Source organism: Lampetra planeri, chromosome 18 (assembly GCF_965212315.1).
Source record: "Lampetra planeri chromosome 18, kcLamPlan1.2.h2, whole genome shotgun sequence".
NCBI classification, from domain to species: Eukaryota; Metazoa; Chordata; class Hyperoartia; order Petromyzontiformes; family Petromyzontidae; genus Lampetra; species Lampetra planeri.
In genome coordinates, this window is record NC_136124.1 from 6,512,322 (window position 1) to 6,530,807 (window position 18,486).

Sequence of the window (18,486 nt, forward strand, 5' to 3'; positions counted from 1 at the left end):
GCTCCCATAACGATGATGAAATTGGTCACGGGCAAACAAAGACAAAAATCATCATCCCTCCCCCACCCCCGTATAGCCTTCACAGACTGTCCAGGCAAAAGCTGTTAGCGAGTAGCACCTACGAAGGCCGGCACTGTGGCACACGAGGGAGGGGGTGGGTGGCGATCACAAAGACGAGAAAACGCACACTCGCACACATTCCGAGGCTTTCCTGCGTTGCAAACGGCATTCATATAACTCTGAAACTACGAAGCAGAACCGCGACGATTCGGCCAAACGCGAGCTGCGTGGCAACGTTGCTTTTCGTGTCTCGCGATAACGCTGATGAGCGGCACGCTTTTCGTGTCTCGCGATGACGTCACGAATGTCCGCCAGGATTGGAAACCACTCACGGTGGTTGCGTATTGCAGCGTGATATGGGTATGGATGGTAATTTTATTTTGAAATAATAATATTGATTTGTTATTGCAATTGTAATGAAAATCAGGGTTGTTGAGCCAGAGGCCCAGAAAAGTCCGGCAGCCGGCAATAAACAGCATAAATTGAAGGTGTAATCGATAAGCGTTAAACATGAATGTGATCTTTTTAAATAATATATATTTAAGGAAAGAGTGGTACGATCATATATTTTTTAATACAAAAATTAATTATTACTTCGTTTCTTCCCAGGTGGGAGGCCGTGATTCTCGTGACCATGTACGTGATTTACATCGTTTTGATGAAGTGAGTGCGCGTACGCCCTTGCGTATATCCCCCTCCGTCACGCAACACACACCGTCCGGGGCGTTGTGCACGTTGAAATATAAAGCACCTTTTGCGAGCGATATTTCACGCATGCAACTCTGCGCGTGTGCGAGAAGTGCAACCAAGCGCCGCTGGGATTGTCGCCGACACGGCTCGACAAGTGGTGGGCGCACGAGGGTTTTCGTTTACGGCCGGATCTGACCCCCCACACGTGACCCCCCCCCCCCCCCCCCCGGTTGTGTGCTACGCCGCCCACCAGGTTCAACATGCGTCTCCACGCCTTCTTTTCACGACTCCAAAAGGGCGGCAGGAACACGGCCAACGGGGTGGCCAACAGCAACGAGATGGAGGACGGTAAACTCCACGAGGGTTCCCACGGCGGCGGTTGTCATGGATACGATGATACGATATAAACTACTTAAACTCTAAAACTATTTTAAAACATTTACCGGGTAAGGCCCACTGAGCTATGTAGCTCTTTTTCAGAAGTGACCTGGCCGCAAATGGTAGTTCAACGAAGTGGCTTATCGCATTTAAATGTATACCGGCTAAATCCTTTAAACGCGTGTTGATTTAAAATGTAGAAGGGAAAACCCGGAGAAAAATCCACGTGACCACGGGGGAGAGAGGGACATGCAAACTCCAAATATACAACCGGTGTCAGGGTGGGGATCGAACCCACGACCTCCTGCCTACCAGGCGAGGTAGTTAACATCTCCTAGCCACCTTGGTGACCCTAAATGAGACTCTCACCCTGGTCCCTCGAGCTCTCACATCGTGAATCAAAATCAACTGGAAACAACTCCCTGAGGGGGGTGGTGCTCGCTTTGCGCCCCCGTTCAAACGAATTCACGGCCACGGCGTCGACGGGGTTCACACGAGGGTCGCCCAAACTTTGTTGCAGTGTCGCTTGAAAGTTACCCGCAGTAAAACTCCCGACGGGCACCGCTGGCCTTGTTCCGCGAGTTGCGTCGCACGGCCGTGCCGTCAACAAAGTCACGTCCCCGTGCATTTCTAATTGGAGGACAACGGCACAGCAAGATTACTGTTGGTGCACGGCAGCCAAAGGAATACATTTTTATTGCTTCCATGCCAAGATTAATTTATCAACCTCAGGTGGCTGTTTCGGGAAGCCCGTAAGAGTGCCGTATGTGTGTGTGCACGCACGCACGCACACACGCACACGTGCGTGCGTGCGAGTGTGTCTTTGGGAGTGTGCGTGTCTTTGGGCTGTGGTGACGCAGTGTCTAGTGCAGCGTGTTCCAAACCTGGCGACCTGAGTTCGATTCCCACGCACAGCTACAATTGATAGTGGATATCCGAACCAGTCCTGGGCCTCTCCGAGGTCAACTCCGCCTCAAACGAGCACGAGGAATACAGGAGGCGTCTGGGTGTCAGGCTGGCCGCTCCACCCCTCTTGTGTGGCCGTACCAGCCTAGGTGCTCGCTCACTAGCGACTCTTGCACCACACGTGGTTATGGCTTACGGGTAGGAATGCAACATGTGCATTGTCGTTCTCTTCTAGCATGTGCACCTGTTGCTCCCTTTTAGCCCCGCCCCCTCCCAATACGTTCCATTCATTGGCTACCACATTCAGATAAGCCCCTCCCCCTCTCCTCCTCCCTTAACTTGTATTTAAGAACTTGTATCTTGGAATTTTTGCCTCACTTGATACAGTAAATCTGGCTGTGACGGTTCCACCTGATGACGGAGACTTGTGTTGCCTCCGAAACGTCGTGATTTATAATTTTATTTCTATTATTATTTATAGAATTTTTATTTTATTACTTATTTTTACCTACGTGACTTTACCGAAAAAACCTAAAAGTATGAATTCGTTGTTTTAATGTATTTCTTTGTTTTGTTCAACACATTGCGGTTGAAAGAGTCGAGCGCTCTGTTGAGGCCTTCACCTTGAAGGGTTGTTGCAGGTGTAGGGGTTATTACGGGAGAAACGGCGGACGAGAAACACAGGGGTGTGTGCACTCACACACACGGGGTGGTCGCACCGACGTCCGCATGCGTGATCCCCCACGCCCCCGGCCCTCTGAGGGGATCCCTATAAAAGGCGGGGAGCCAGAGAGCTCGAGGCAGTACAACACGAAGCTGACCAGTGAAGATCGAAGACTCGGAGATTAGGCCCTGGGACTCCCCTGTCTCGCTGCCCTTGTCAGGGCCGAGCTGGGTAAGCCAGCGGCGCGGCCCAAGAGCTCCCGGACCTCTGACCTTGTCATGCAAGGCCGGCTTAGCTGGTGCCGAGATCTGTGCTTGCCAGGGCCAGATCAGTCAGTCTTCCGTAGCCCAGTAGAGGAGGACTGGGGAACAGGACAGAGGGCATAGTACTAGGGTGGGTTTCCCATAGTACGGGTGAAGGGGCTGTTACCCCTTCAACTATTGTGCCTGTCACTGAGTTAATAAACAGAGTGTGCCTCAACTCCGACCTCGTCTCCTCGAACTTACTACACAGGCACAGTTGCCATCAGGGGGTCCCTCAGGCCAACATTACATCGAGAATAATTGGGATGAGATAAAGGCACATTGAGTTGCCGGAGCATTTAAGAGTGCCTCACATGTAAATATCGATGTAAATGTAATTCTGTTGTTTTTGTTGTGTCTGTGCGGTGTGTGTGGTGTGCGGTGTGTGTGTCGTGGTGTCGCCGTGGCCCAGTGAACCCGAACCACGTGGCGGACATGTGCCGCAGCACCTCGGTGCTTATGGTGGACGAGCTGCTCTCCGTGTGTCCACACAAGCTGGACTTCTCGGAGGCCGGGCTCCGCATCATGATCACCAACCACTTCCGGCCGCGCACGCGCCTCCGCATGGCCAGCCGCATGCTCATCAATGAGGTGACGGCTCCCTGATTCCCGCTAGCCCCATACTACTAGCCCACTCCTGCATCCTGCTAGTCCATCCATGAGCCCACTCCTCTTCCACTACCCACTCCTCCATCATGCTAGTCCATCTACTACCCACTCCTCCATCCACTAACCCACTCCTCCATCCACTAGACCACTCCTCCATCCACTAGCCCACTCCTCCATCCACTAGACCACTCCTCCATCATGCAAGTTCATCCACGAGCCCAATCCCCCATCCACTACCCACTCCTGCATCCACTACCCACTCCTCCATCCACTAGCCCACTCCTCCATCCTGCTAGTCCATTCACTACCCACTCCTCCATCCACTAGCCCACTCCTCCATCCACTAGCCCACTCCTCCATCCTGCTAGTCCATTCACTACCCACTCCTCCATCCACTACCCACTCCTCCATCCACTAGCCCACTCCTCCATCCACTAGCCCACTCCTCCATCCTGCTAGTCCATCCACTACCCACTCCTCCATCCACTGCCCACTCCTCCATCATGCTAGTCCATCCACTACCCACTCCTCCATCCACTACCCACACCTCCATCCACTAACCCACTCCTCCATCCACTACCCACTCCTCCATCATGCTAGTCCACTCCTCCATCCACTACCCACTCCTCCATCCACTACCCACTCCTCCATCATGCTAGTCCATCCACTACCCACTCCTCCATCCACGAGCCCACTCCTCCCTCCCGCTAGCTCACTCTATCCACCAACCCTGTAGTGCAGACAAACTCAGGATGGGGGCTAGTCAGAGACGAACTCTAAACCAACGTTAAACGCTGAACAGAACAAGCAACGATGCTATCTGCTTTTGTACGTCGTGCATTCTCCTCGTGTGTATGTGTGTATAGATGAATATCCACACACAGGGGGTGTGTATATATAGAGAGATGCATATACCCACACACACACAGGCCCTGTGTGTGTGTGAGGCTGGATATGGTAATGGGTGTCTAACGAACGGGGCAAAGTTTGAATAAAACCCGAACGTGGCGGTAAACGTTTGCCCAACTTGCGTTGACCGGACTATAACAATTTATCCATAATAGAGATTTTTTTTTTTTAGTTAGATTGCGTACCGGTAAATATATAAATGTGTCGTTAAACCCGCCACCACCTGACACAGCCAACTAGTAAGGGTTCTCATGTAAACAGAACGTGCCAATTCGTCACTATTACAGCACACCGGTGTGTTGGAGAGTGCACAAGTGTGGTCACCACATCTACGCCTCTATATAAGGAACGAAACAGGAGGATTTCTCCACGAATCTGGCTGTTGCCTGATGAAGCGAGTTGTAATTACTGGCGAAACGCTGTACTCGGTTTGTAAATGTTGTGGCTGGGCTCTCCAACACACCCGTTAGTGCTGTACTAGTGACTAATTGCCCACCTTCTGTTTAAATGACAACCCTTACTAGTTGGCTGTGTCGGGTGGTGGTGGGTTTAACGACACATTTATATATTTACGCGATCTAACCCAAAAAAACCTCTTATAGCTGATATTGGTTGCGAAAGCCTGCTACTACGCATTATAATAATTTAGACTGTGGGGGGGGGGGGGTTTCGTATCCCCCCAATCCTCCCCCCCCTCTCCCATCGACGGGGCTGCCGTCCACTTCCCCACTCCTCCATCCGGCTCACAAAGGGGGCATTGTCGCCTCCACAGCTGTTGCTGGCATTCGTCTTCTATTCAGACGTCCGCTCAATTAGCGTTCTGGTCTTTTTACAAACCCGCTTTTGCCATCATGTACAGATGTAATCCCTCTATTTTAGTGGTGTTTTTTAGTGTGTGCGTGCGTGTGCGTGTGCGGGGAGCGGTCGCGTAGCGGTTAGCGTGCCGCGCTACGAACCCGGCGACCCGAGCTTGATTCCTGCCCACAGCCACCAACACTCGTGACGATTATCTGAACTGGTCACGGGCCGGCCGGGCGTGGTGCTGGCCACCCACTCCGTCGTGCGCCGTGCCGGCCTGCATAGGTGCTCATCGCAAAACAGCACTTGCCCCCGAAAAGTCTGCTAAGGCTACTTGGGGGATCTTTGTCTTTTTTGTCACGAATAAGAGCTGCAACCGCAGCCCCGTCACAAGTCGCGTTGCTGTGTACGTACGTACGTGTGTGTGTTGAACTTCTTTCGCACCGTACGTAGCCAACCGTGCTAATCGGAGGTGCGGGAGAAGGATAACACTAAACAAACAAAAAAGCAGTTGTGAAGAAATTAGTTTGTCAATTTAGATGATTTTAAAGTGCACAGCTACAGTGGCTTCCTAACATCGGAAGGAGAGAGCGTTCCAGATGACCGCAGAAGCGCATCTGGAAGCGTGCGATGACCAACGTCTTTGTTCGAGGGCTAGCCAAAAGCTGCTGCTTTCGTTGAGCGTGACCGGAGTTCGCGTGATGGCTTATGCTCCTTGACGAGATCAGCAAGGTGTTGTGGTTCATTTGTGGCAAGAACTTTGTATGTCATGAGCGTGACCTCATGGTCAAAGTTCACAGCGATTACACAGCCATGCTCGTGCCCGATGGCAGCTGCTCACCACCATCATCATCACCATCATGAGCCACGCTCTGTCCACTGCTGGATGAATGAAGGCCCTTCCTCTACCCCCCCCACCCCCCCCCCCCCCCCCCCCAGCATGCAATGCCACAATCCATCTCCCGGACTGGAGTGATCGCACCATTCCGTGTCTGCGGTGTACATCCTGTAGGGTGCGTTCCTGTCACAGCTGGCATTTCATCAGCGGTCTCGCCCGTCCGCCATGGCCCATGCCTCGACCTTGCTTTCGTGAACAGTCAAATGAAGAGATCTCTCCAGCACGTGTTCCCTGCTCCATGTGCCCCCCTCTCTCTGTCCCAGTGTCACACCAAACATGCTTCTCACAATTATTTTTTGTCCACTCCTCAGCTTTAGGGCGCCACGGTGGCTAGGAGATGTTAACTACCTCGCCTGGTGTGCATGAGGTCGTGGGTTCGATCCCTATCCTGACGCCTGCTGTGTATTTTCGAGTTTGCGCGTCTCTCTTCAAGTGGTCGTGTGGATTTTTTCCGGTTCCTCTGGTTTTCCCTCTCTATTTAGAAACAGTTGTTTTGACTGTTTGGTTGCTATCAATGATAAGCCCACTTCGTTGAGCTATCATTTATAGCCAGGTCACTTCTGAAAAAGAGCTACATGGCTCACTGGGCCTCACCTGGTAAAATATTTTATATTTATATAGTTTTCCGTTCCTTATTCTTGGCCAGTGTCAACGTTTCTGGTCCGTACGTCAGGGCTGGTGACCCGTGCCTGCCCCTATTAGCAAGCGGCGCGTGTTGTGCTTGGCGGTGATCGCTGGCAACCACATCGCGTGGATTGTGGCATTGCAGGGCCGTGCCGGAATGTTGCAGCCATGGTCTCTTCGCTGCTGGATGAAGGCCTCCAGCAGTGGATGGAAAATGGTTGCTGCTGCTGATGAAAATGAACAGCTGCTGAGTGATTCACCTGGGTTGTAACAAACAAATCTACCATTAACCATCACGTTAGTTTATTTTGTGCTTTCCACGCACATCCAATTAGCACAGCTGGCTACGTACGGTGCGAAAGAAGTTCAACATACACCCATGCACTCATCGTCGGTGTGTGATACTCCTACGGTGCTGTCCCCATGTCCAGAAGTCCCCAGTTGTCGGCGACGCCTCTGCTCGCGTGTGCGTCCGTGCGTCGACACGACGCGCCGGCGGTACACCCTGAGTGCTGCGCGCGCGTGTCCCCCCCCCCCCCCGACCGAGCAGAGGCAGCGGCTGTTGCGCGGGCGCGGAGTCGCCTGCAGCGAGTGCGAGGTCGCCCACAAGATCCAGCGCAAGTACCGCTCGGGCGCCAACGCGAGCGGCGGCGGCGACGCCGTGGCGGGCGCCACCGCCGCGCCGGCGAACAGCGGCGGTGGCGGCGACGCGGAGAATGGCGCCGTCTCGCCGGGGGGAGCGGTGGTAGCGGCAGCGGCGGAGGTGACGGTGGCGGCCGTGGGCAACGACGGGCGGACGAAAGACGGCCCGGGGAAGGAGGGCCCGGGGAAGGAGGGCGCGGGGAAAGAGGGCGCGGGGAAAGAGGGCGCAGGCTGCGAGGAGGAGGAGGAGGACGACGAGGGAGTGTCCTCGCCGTGCGTTGTGCCCGGTGAGCAATGCGATCGTGCGGTGTGACGCGGTGCGGTGACGTGGAGCGACGCGGTGTGATGCGGTGCATCGTGATGCGGTGTGACAGAGCGGAGGTGATGTTTGCAACCGCGGTTTTGGACGTGTGGTTTAAGTCTGTGGATCTCTATGTGAATCTGTGGATCTTTATGTGAGTCTGTGCATCTCGATGTACGGACGGTGGATGTGACTCGAAAAAAGGCAGGGAGTAGAATGATGTGGAGAGACAGAATGTGAGCAGTAATGGAACTCGTGGCTTAGAAGCAGGAGGGTGAGGCTCATCTTTCACAATAAATGTCTTCCACCCATTAAGGCGAAACCACATTTGTACTCGTAGCCGGATAAGGAACGAGCCAATTAAGCGTGGATGTCGGGAGCCATGCAGTGCTTTAATTGACAGGAAAATGTAAGAATTGGCTGTTTCTCATTAATTATTCATGCGTTTTATATTTCCTAATATATTTCAAGAATTGCGCTCCAACCAATAAACCTGCGTTCACCGTCCGTGTGTAGCACGGGAGCAGGTTAATTCAATGAAGCTGCATAAAAAACAATGCCGAAGAGATTTTCTGCTCTCCGTGAGCAGCGCCGGTGGCTCCATCAACGATATGTCAGGTCAAAACAGCATCCCTCGCTCAGATGAGCTTTATAAGGCAGTGCGCGCTCATCTGCTGCCGACAACTCCTGAGCCAGCGGTGGAAATTCCGTTTTCCTCTGACGGGAGGGGGCGGAAAGGGGGGTGGCGAGTTTATCCGAAGGACGACCACTGTTGACTTCCCCCTCCACAAATTGGTAATCGCTTCATAGCCAACAACACCAAGCGGGATTGAACTCCACGGCCTTCCGATGGCGAGCCGCTCGCTCTGCCGCTGAGCCACCGTCGGCCGGATCTAAGCCGCCGGAAGTGGTTCACAAAAATTCACTTCATCCTCGAGGTCTTTTTGAAGGCCTAGGGGGGCGGGGGGCGGGGGGCGGGAGGGAGGGAAAGAGGCGGTGGATAAATTGGGACCTGCGGCGTGGCGCTTTGCTTCACCTGCAGCGGAGAGAAAGATTGCTTTTGAGAAGAAGCACGCCAATTAAGGGACGGGGGACGTTCAATGTGAACGCAACGTTCCGTGATCGTCATCAGAGGCCCTTTTGCTGCATGCGTTCCCAGGTCCGTCTGATTTATTTTTTTATTTGGAAAAAAAATTTGGGGGAGGGAGGGGGGGGAGGGGATTATTCCAACTGGACAGGGACGTAACACCTTCCCCCGATGATGTTCATCGCCCGTTTTTTCTCCAGCATCCAGCAAGCAGCAGCCGTGCTGGTGAGGTTGAATGAAGGGTCACCAGGATACGGTGGTACCACGGTGTCGAAAAGCCAACGCAATCGTGAAGAGTTCTGAATAAACGTGTCCAACGTAGTATTATCCATTAGGCAACTTCAAGCAAGCCTAGGCTATTGTAGAAGGTCATGTATAGACTTGTAGAAGGGCATGTGTATACTATTGTAGAAGGTCACATATAGACGATTATAGGAGGTCATACGTAATCCATTGTGGAAGGTCATATATAGACTTGTAGAAGGGCATGTGTATACTATTGTTGAAGATCATTCATAGACTATTCTAGAAGGTCATGTGTAGACTATCACAGGTCATCAACAGTGGTTCCGTAGCGGCCAGGGTCTCTGTGTGGCCAACCTCCCCTCCTACACCTGGGGCCAACGTGACCACCACCACACCCACCACCACCACCCACTCTGTCGTCTAGCGGGTCCCGTGGCCTGGACTCAGCGGTGCTCTTAGTGGGGGGGGGGGGGGGGGGGGCAGGGGGGACAGGAGGGGGGGCAGGGAGGTTAAGGGGGGTTAATGGGGGGCAGGGGGGGCCTCCAATTCGCGCTGCCGATGAAAACGTCTGTCGTCTCGTCTCGGCAAGATGAGCGGACGATAATAATAATAATTATGCCTACTAATTAATACGTTAATTATCGTGTGGCCGACAGCATGTGCAGCTGTGGCCGTTGTAGGTTGTTACAGTTGCCATGAGGGGCGAGTGTCAGTTGAGCGTTGGAGTCAACCTCTGCTCTGAGCGAGCCGCTGCTCTGAGTCAACCTCTGCTCTGAGCGAGCCGCTGCTCTGAGCGAGCCGCTGCTCTGAGCGAGCCGCTGCTCTGAGCGAACCTCTGCTCTGATTTAATCTCTGCTTGTATGGTGGAGGTACAGGAAAGCACAAAGACGCGCACACACACGCACACACGAGGTGCGATTACAAACACACCATGGCCCTCTGAAAACCGATATCGTATCTTGAAACATTACGTCGATTGTGTGTGTGTATATATAGGGGGCTGCCACAACACTGCGTTTACAGATCTCAGCCACTGTGGTGTCCGAGTTGGCAGCCACCGAACGAAAATTGTCCTAAATGTCATTAATTTGCAGCTTAACTAGAGGCAGCAGGCATGCAATTTCCCCCAACATCTGGTAATGCAAAGCGCTCTTTGGTTTAAATTCCATGTCCACTCGACGTCAATGCGAATTAAATTATTATTGCGTCAAATGATACAATCATGAAATCCATTCCAATCCAAAGTCCAGTTGTAAGCCCGTTGAGGTTCGCTAACTCGTTTCAAAGCGAGAGCTTTAGAACCATCGTTACGTAGAGCCAGATATCGATGCTTCTACAGTGACGTGAACGTGCAGTTGCAGGGTCTGCGCCTTCACCTCCAACCGGCATTCGCTGGTGAACTTTAGAGAAATATTTGTATTTACTTTTCTGCACGACCGCGTAGACTTGTGATAATCCTCCCAAGGACATCAGCAACAACGAGGAATGGGGACCGGTTGCCTTGGCGCAAGCTGTGACGAGCAAGCGGAACGCCGGGCTGTCCTCTCGCACGTCGTCTCTCTTACGCGAGCGTGAACGTGCGGGGGGGGGGGGCTGGGTGGGGGGCATGGGGGCCCATTAATCACGGCGGCTCGCGGAAGAGGGGGCCGTCGTTGATGCTCCGTTCGGTGCTCGTATCGCGGCCGCCCGCGCAACGCTCCTTGTAGACTCGACACGCGCGTTCCACTCCGCTGGCTTCGTTTCTCCCCAGATGCTCCCCCCCCACCCACCACCACCACCCCACTACACCCGCCCCCCCCCCCCGCCTTCCTGGGAAAACTACGCAACTCGGGGGGCATGACGGTCAATTGCCCCCGGCACCGACAAATGACGTGGCGATGGCCTCATTTAAACGAAACCATTACCGGCTAAAAAAAAAAAAACCTCTTCTGTTTCCCAAACGGCCGCCGACACAAACGGCGATGTCATCTCTGACGCGGGACGAGTGTCTGCGGTGACCGCATTGTCACGCTCCGGTTGTACGGCGCTCGCTCTCCGCCACCCCGCGGTCAACCCGCTGCTGGATTGGACGGCCTTCCCATGCCGTACGGTGCCGCTGGCTGGAACTCGTTTCAGGACGTCTTAACTCCCTTGAAGCCCTCTCGTCGTGGCCAGAAAAACCTCAACGTTGGCGTTGAGCTCCTGAACGTATCTGCCGTCGTACGCAAGAAGAGCACACAATTTAGCCGCACTTAGCCAGGCTGCCGAGTGCGGGTTGGTGAAGGCGTGGAGCTACGGATTGCAGGAAGGATCTCCGCTAGAGGGGGCTCTAGAAAGCCCCTCCAGAGAGGGTATTTGGCCTACTCTTCCACACTTGACCCCACCAGGTAAAGGTGCAGCTCGCTCACACTGACTGTTTGCACATGCTCGAGGGAGCTTCTGCAGGGAGGGTATTTGGCCTACTCTTCCACACTTGACCCCACCGCACGCGACCTGCTGAACGGCTTGGTGGTGCAACCATTTAGACTGCCCCATTGTCTCCACTGCCACGCCGGGAGATCCAACCGGCGAATTGTCGATTGCATGTCCACTGTGCGAACCACCGCACCACGGCAGCATCCTTGTCTGCATAAGCCACGCAATCGCCCAGCTCGGGAGCGAGTGGCTTTGTTGAGTGCGTGTTGTTGTTTTGAATGTGCTGTTCGACGCACTGTTCGATGTGCTGTTCCATGCGTCGTTCGACATGCTGTCCGACGCAATCTTCGATGCGCTGTTGTTCCATGAGCTGTTGTTCTATGCGCTGTTCAATACACTGTTTGACACGTTGTTCCACACGCTCTTCCGTGTGTTCCGTGCGCTGTTGCGTGTGCTGTTTTGTGCGCTGTTCCGCGCGCTGTTCCATGCGCTGTCTTGTGCGCTGTTCCGTGTGCTGTTCCGCGCGCTGTTCGAAACGCCATCGCTGTGCCGCTTGACGGGGTGCCGTTCCCCCCGCGCAATCGCGTGCAGACGGCTACCTCGCCCGCTTCAAGTGGCTGGTGTCGTGGCCGCTGGCGCTGCTGCTCTACCTGACGGTGCCCAACGTGGCCCAGCCGCGCTGGGAGAGCTGGTTCATGGCCACCTTCATCCTGTCCACGCTCTGGATCGCGATTTTCTCCTACGTCATGGTCTGGATGGTGAGTCGCGTGCAAGCTCCAGCGGCGCATGCAGGCCGCCAACGGAGTGTCGGGGAAGCGCGGCATCCCCTTGTGGGGGGCCGCCCCTTCTTCGCAGGTGCTCGCCGATAGTGCTCGCCCCGACAACCATCGCGGCTAAAGGGACGGCGGGAGGGGGTTGACCGCGGCGTGCCCACTGCTCACCCACGGCGGGGTTTGAACGAGAGATGATCCCGGGGGTGGAGTCGTCTTTGCCAAAAAATCGCGTGAAGCTTGAGTCGCCTCCTTGTATTCCGCTTGCTCGGTGCGTGATTTTTTTTATTTGTATATACAAGTGTCCCGATGATCGCGTGAAGCTTATGTAGCTCGCTGACAGCTCTCCGCTAGGGCCGTACGGGGGGATCTTTGTCTTTGGTGGTGTTATCACACCGCGCCTGTCCCGTGGTGGGGGGAGGTGGGGAGTGGTGGTAGGGGAGAGGTGGGGGGGGGGGCAAGTGCATCTCGCGCTGCTGACCTCCAGTGCACGAAGTTGGGAATCTCCGGCGGGGGCTGCTTGCTGCGGCGAGGCTCAGCCGGGGGACGTGAGGGAACGCGACGCGGTCCCCGTTCAATTCACGAGCAGAAGGCGTCGCGTTGCCGCGCGGTGGAAACGAAGTGCGTCTCGCCTCTCTCTAATGAGGCCCGTGACTTTCATGGTTATTTATTTGTTGATATCGGCGGTGGTTTCTGTTCTCTGTCTGTCTCCTTGCCCTCCTCCATCTCTCCATTCGTGGATGAAGGTCACCATTATCGGGTACACGCTGGGCATTCCCGACGTCATCATGGGCATCACCTTCCTGGCGGCCGGGACGAGCGTGCCGGACTGCATGGCCAGCCTCATCGTGGCCAGGCAGGGTGAGCGTCGTCGTTGCTCGGCAGGAGTGTGAACTCGCGGCGTCGTCAATGGGGTGCCGCAGTGGCGAGATGTTAACTACCTCGCCTGGTATACAGGAGGTTGTGGGTGCGATTCCAACCCCTTGGCGCCTGCTGTATATTTGGAGTTTGCATGTCTCTCTCTCTCTCCCAGTGGTCACGTGGATTTTTCTCCGGGTGCTCCAGTTTTTCCCCACACATTTAGAATCTACGTGCGTTTAGAGTCTTTGGCTGCTACTGTAAATGTCCACGTGATAAGCCACTTTTTTATATATTATTTGTGGCCAGGTTGCTTCAGAAAAACAGCAATATAGGCTCAGTGAGCTTTACCAGGCACGGTCAATCCACTGCCTGCCCCAAGCCACCGTCACCTCTGCTTAATCCAGCGTCGTGACAATCCGCCTCCGGCACCCCGTGGACACGAGCGAGCCGATTTCGTCGCTCCACCTCCTCGGTGGAACGTGATCAACTGTCCGTCGTCACTGTCACCACCATCGTATCGGTGATCATCGCGAGAAAAGCACACGTTTACATTTTGAATGCCGTGTGGTGATATTTCTGACGATTATCATGGAAACGCTGGCGATGATGCCGATGCCGACGGTGATGGCGATGGCGCGAGTCATCTAAACCCTTACTTATCGCAGCGCGAGTCGCAAGCGGCACCGGCTATTTGAAACGATACGGCTCTTTAAACTAGAACTTGTGAGCAGACATGTTATATATATATAAAAAGGACGGCATTACAAAAGCACGGACACGTGAGGCGTAGACATTACATTTTCTGCGACAGTAAGCAGAGGGTGATGAGGGCTGGCGGGCTACGAGGTGGGGTTCCAGCACGATAATAAATCCCTAATCCCGGCAGAGGGATTGCGGAGATATCTTGTCCTGAGCCATCGTGCAAATGAAAACCGTTGGGAGGACGGTCACGGAACGTACAGCGAACAGAATTTCACAAGCAGCGTGCAAGCCCCCACTCCCCCACCTGGTGCCTCTCCCTCCAGCCCCCCCCCACCAGGCCCCCCCTCCCCCAGCAGGGAGCTGCAGCAGAGGCGAGTGGCAGCAACTGCTGCGTCACACTGCACAATCATCAGCACCGTAGGAAACTCAAAACAATGTCAAGATCGCACTCGCAGTCCTCTAGACCCTCTGAACTCCCGCCTGCCTTCTCTCCCCTCTCATCTCACTCCACTCCCCTCCACCCACTCTCCTACCTCACCACTCTCATCTCACTCCACTCTCCTCCATGCACTCTCCTACCTCACCCCTCTCATCTCACTCCACTCTCCTCCACCCACTCTCCTACCTCACCCCTCTCATCTCACTCCACTCCCCTCCACCCACTCTCCTACCTCTCCCCTCCCATCTCACTCCACTCCCCTCCACCCACTCTCCTACCTCACCCCTCTCATCTCACTCCACTCCCCTCCATGCACTCTCCTACCTCACCCCTCTCATCTCACTCCACTCCCCTCCACCCACTCTCCTACCTCTCCCCTCCCATCTCACTCCACTCCCCTCCACCCACTCTCCTACCTCACCCCTCTCATCTCACTCCACTCCCCTCCATGCACTCTCCTACCTCACCCCTCTCATCTCACTCCACTCTCCTTTACCCACTCTCCTACCTCACCCCTATCATCTCACTCCTCTCGCCTCCACTCACTCTCCTACCTCACCCCTCTCATCTCACTGCACTCCCCTCCCCCCACTCTCCTACCTCACCCCTATCATCTCACTCCACTCGCCTCCACTCACTCTCCTACCTCACCCCTCTCATCTCACTGCACTCCCCTCCCCCACTCTCCTACCTCACCCCTCTTATCTCACTGCACTCCCCTCCACCCACTCTCCAACCTCACCCCTCTCATCTCACTCCACTCCCCTCCACCCACTCTCCAACCTCATCCCTCTTATCTCACTCCACTCCCCTCCACCCACTCTCCTACCTCTCCCCTCCCATCTCACACCACTCCCCTCCACCCACTCTCCTACCTCTCCCCTCCCATCTCACTCCACTCCCCTCCACACACTCTCCTATCTCTCCCCTCTCATCTCACTCCACTCCCGTCCACGCACTCTCCTACCTCACCCCTATCATCTCACTCCACTCGCCTCCACTCACTCTCCTACCTCACCCCTCTCATCTCACTGCACTCCCCTCCCCCCACTCTCCTACCTCACCCCTCTCATCTCACTCCACTCCCGTCCACGCACTCTCCTACCTCACCCCTATCATCTCACTCCACTCGCCTCCACTCACTCTCCTACCTCACCCCTCTCATCTCACTGCACTCCCCTCCCCCCACTCTCCTACCTCACCCCTCTCATCTCACTGCACTCCCCTCCCCCCACTCTCCTACCTCACCCCTCTCATCTCACTGCACTCCCCTCCCCCCACTCTCCAACCTCACCCCTCTCATCTCACTCCACTCACCTCCACCCACTCTCCTACCTCACCCCTCTTATCTCACTCCACTCCCCTCCACCCACTCTCCTACCTCTCCCCTCCCATCTCACACCACTCCCCTCCACCCACTCTCCTACCTCTCCCCTCCCATCTCACTCCACTCCCCTCCACCCACTCTCCTACCTCTCCCCTCCCATCTCACACCACTCCCCTCCACACACTCTCCTACCTCTCCCCTCCCATCTCACACCACTCCATGCACTCTCCTGCATCCCCCTTCACTCGGTGAGAAGTCGCTCATTCTCCTCCATACTCCCCGTCGTCTGGAACTCGTTTCCCTCTGCCATCCGTGCTGTCGACTCCCCTGCAGATGTCCGTGTGTGAGCTTAACACCAGCCGTTTTCTTCTGCCTCTCTCTCTGTCTCTCTCTGTCTTTCTCTCTATACAATACCCCCCCCCCGCCCCCAACTGCTTCCGTGCAACCTCTGGAGATGCGGCCGCATTTTACACGCCGCATAAATCCAAGCCGCGCTGCACCAAAATGAATTCTGATCTCAAAACTGCTCGTAGCAGCATTTTGTGTGAACGCCGCTCTCCTCCCCCGGATCGCTCCGGGGCGGGTGCTGAGGGAGGGGGGCACGAGGGAGGAGGGGGGGGGCGGTGGTGGTGGTGGCAGGGGCTGGTAATGTGTAGTTGCTGCCAGAGGTGCCACCTATGATGAGAAGCGCCACATGTGCCCCACTTAGTATGGATTATCTGCCGGCATTCGGAATGGCGTTTTAATACCACGCGGCGTGTGTGCGTGTGTGTCGCTGTGGGGAGCGGTGGTGTAGCGGTTAGCATGCTGCGCTGTGAACTCGGCGACCCGAGTTCGATTCCCGCTCATGGCCAACACCGGTGAGAATTATTTTAACCAGTCCTGGGCATCTCCTAGGTCAACTCAGCCTCAAATGAGTACCTGGTGCGGTGAGTAAACATCGTCACTCGGGAGACGAAGGCGGTCGTGCGTGGTGCTGGCCACCCACCCCCTCGTGTGACGTTCCAGCCTTAATAGGTGCTCGCTAACAGCACTAGTGAGAATTGTTTTATTATGTTTTATTTTTATTATTTTATTACTTCCCTTCTACGTGACTTTACCGAAAGAACCAAGAAGATGAATCCCTGCAGTCACGAAAGCTTTAAATCGAAATTTAACAGCACTTGCCCCAACAGTCTGTTAAGGCTATACGGGGGATCTTTGTCGCTGTGGTGGTGGCGGTTTGGCATGTGTGTGTGCACGAATGTGTGTCCCAGCACCAGCCTCCTCCGCTCCCCTTCCTTCCCCCCCCCCGTCTCTAACCCCTCCCCCCCCCCCCCTCTATCCCTGCTGCCCTACACCACCACCAACAGGGCTGGGCGACATGGCCGTGTCGAACTCCATCGGGAGCAACGTCTTCGATATCCTCGTGGGCCTCGGCTTCCCCTGGGCCCTGCAGACGCTGGCGGTGAATCACGGCTCCCAGGTGAGAATGAACATCGCTACGGCAACCCTCATGGGGGGCGTCACGGCAACCCTGGGGGGGGGGGGGGGCGCTAAGGCCAGCCTCACGGGGGGGCACTACGGCAACCCCGGTAGGGTGGCGCTATGGCAACCCGGGTAGGGTGGCGATATGGCAACCCCGGTAGGGGGGCGCTATGGCAACCCCCGCGGGGGGGGCGCTATGGCAACCCCGGTAGGGGGGCGCTATGGCAACCCCGGTAGGGTGGCGCTATGGCAACCCGGGTAGGGTGGCGATATGGCAACCCCCGCGGGGGGGGCGCTATGGCAACCCCGGTAGGGGGGCGCTATGGCAACCCCGGTAGGGGGGCGCTATGGCAACCCCGGTAGGGGGGCGCTATGGCAACCCCGGTAGGGGGGCGCTATAGCAACCCCCGCGGGGGGGGGGGGGGCGGCGCTACGGCAACCCCGGTGGGGGCTGAAGGAGACCTCAATCATCATTTATCGCGCCCGGCTCGCACGAGTCTAAAATAAGTCCCCTGGCGCGCCAACGGAATTAAAACGCTAAGCGAGGGGTGCCTCCGTTTAGCGCCTCGCGTCGCCGCTCTTGACGATCGCTCTCCGCCGCCGCTGCGGTTGCCTGCTCGAGTGGACATTTCCACCGCAGAGCCTGCGGTGGAAATTCCACATTACTATGGCAGGTGGCGAGTCTTATCTATAGAACAACAACTGTTGACCTCGCACACCAAGGTGATGCTAATTTTATTGACCCTGGAAGGAGGAGATGATGGGCTGGGTGAACTCCCCAAATCAGGATTTGAACTCGCAGCACCGACTCGCTGTGTTTGTGAAGAGGTGGGAGCTCATTGAAAGCAGCATAAGCCTCTGTTTGAAGTGAGAAATTGGTAAAAAAATGAATCCACGATACTAATTAATTTATATCATTAACGCAAGTCCCAACATGTACCGAAAACTATAATTATCAGCAGAGCAGACAGCTCGGCGTTTCATCTGGGTCACGTGTGATGTAACCCACAGACGTTATATATTATTTCTCCTGGTTCCTCCGGCTTTTCCCTCCACATTTATAAACAAGCGTTTAGAGCATTTGGCCGCTATACATTTCCACGTGATAAGCCACTTCGTTGAGCTTTCACTTGTGGCCAGGTCGCTTCTTAAAAAGAGCTGCCATAGCTCAGAGTCGGCCTTACTTGGTAAAATAAAATAAGAAAAAGAAATCGTTCGTAATTTAGTCCATTCTCAGCTAAAACAGCTGTCCAACACCCAGGTATTCAGTCTGAGGAGGGTGTGAGCCTGGGTGGGCCACGTGGACGTTTGATGGCCCAGGCCCCAACTCCAGTAACTGACGGTCGCCCGGCCACGTTTCCCACTGAAGCAGGGGCCCCGTGGCCACCGAATCCCGAGACGTCCAAACGTTC

The 18,486-nt window shown here is 55.2% G+C and overlaps 1 protein-coding gene across 1 annotated transcript in view; it reads left to right on the forward strand.

Annotated features, from left to right (window-relative positions):
- LOC144723547 (sodium/potassium/calcium exchanger 3-like) overlaps positions 1-18,486 on the forward strand; it is a 140,882-nt gene that overhangs the window by 86,097 nt on the left and 36,299 nt on the right. Inside the window, exons 9-15 of the mRNA XM_078602382.1 lie at positions 670-723; positions 1,004-1,098; positions 3,413-3,591; positions 7,389-7,767; positions 12,100-12,266; positions 13,025-13,139; positions 16,960-17,072. Coding sequence (XP_078458508.1) covers positions 670-723; positions 1,004-1,098; positions 3,413-3,591; positions 7,389-7,767; positions 12,100-12,266; positions 13,025-13,139; positions 16,960-17,072 — 1,102 coding nt within the window. The remainder of the gene's footprint in view (positions 1-669; positions 724-1,003; positions 1,099-3,412; positions 3,592-7,388; positions 7,768-12,099; positions 12,267-13,024; positions 13,140-16,959; positions 17,073-18,486) is intronic.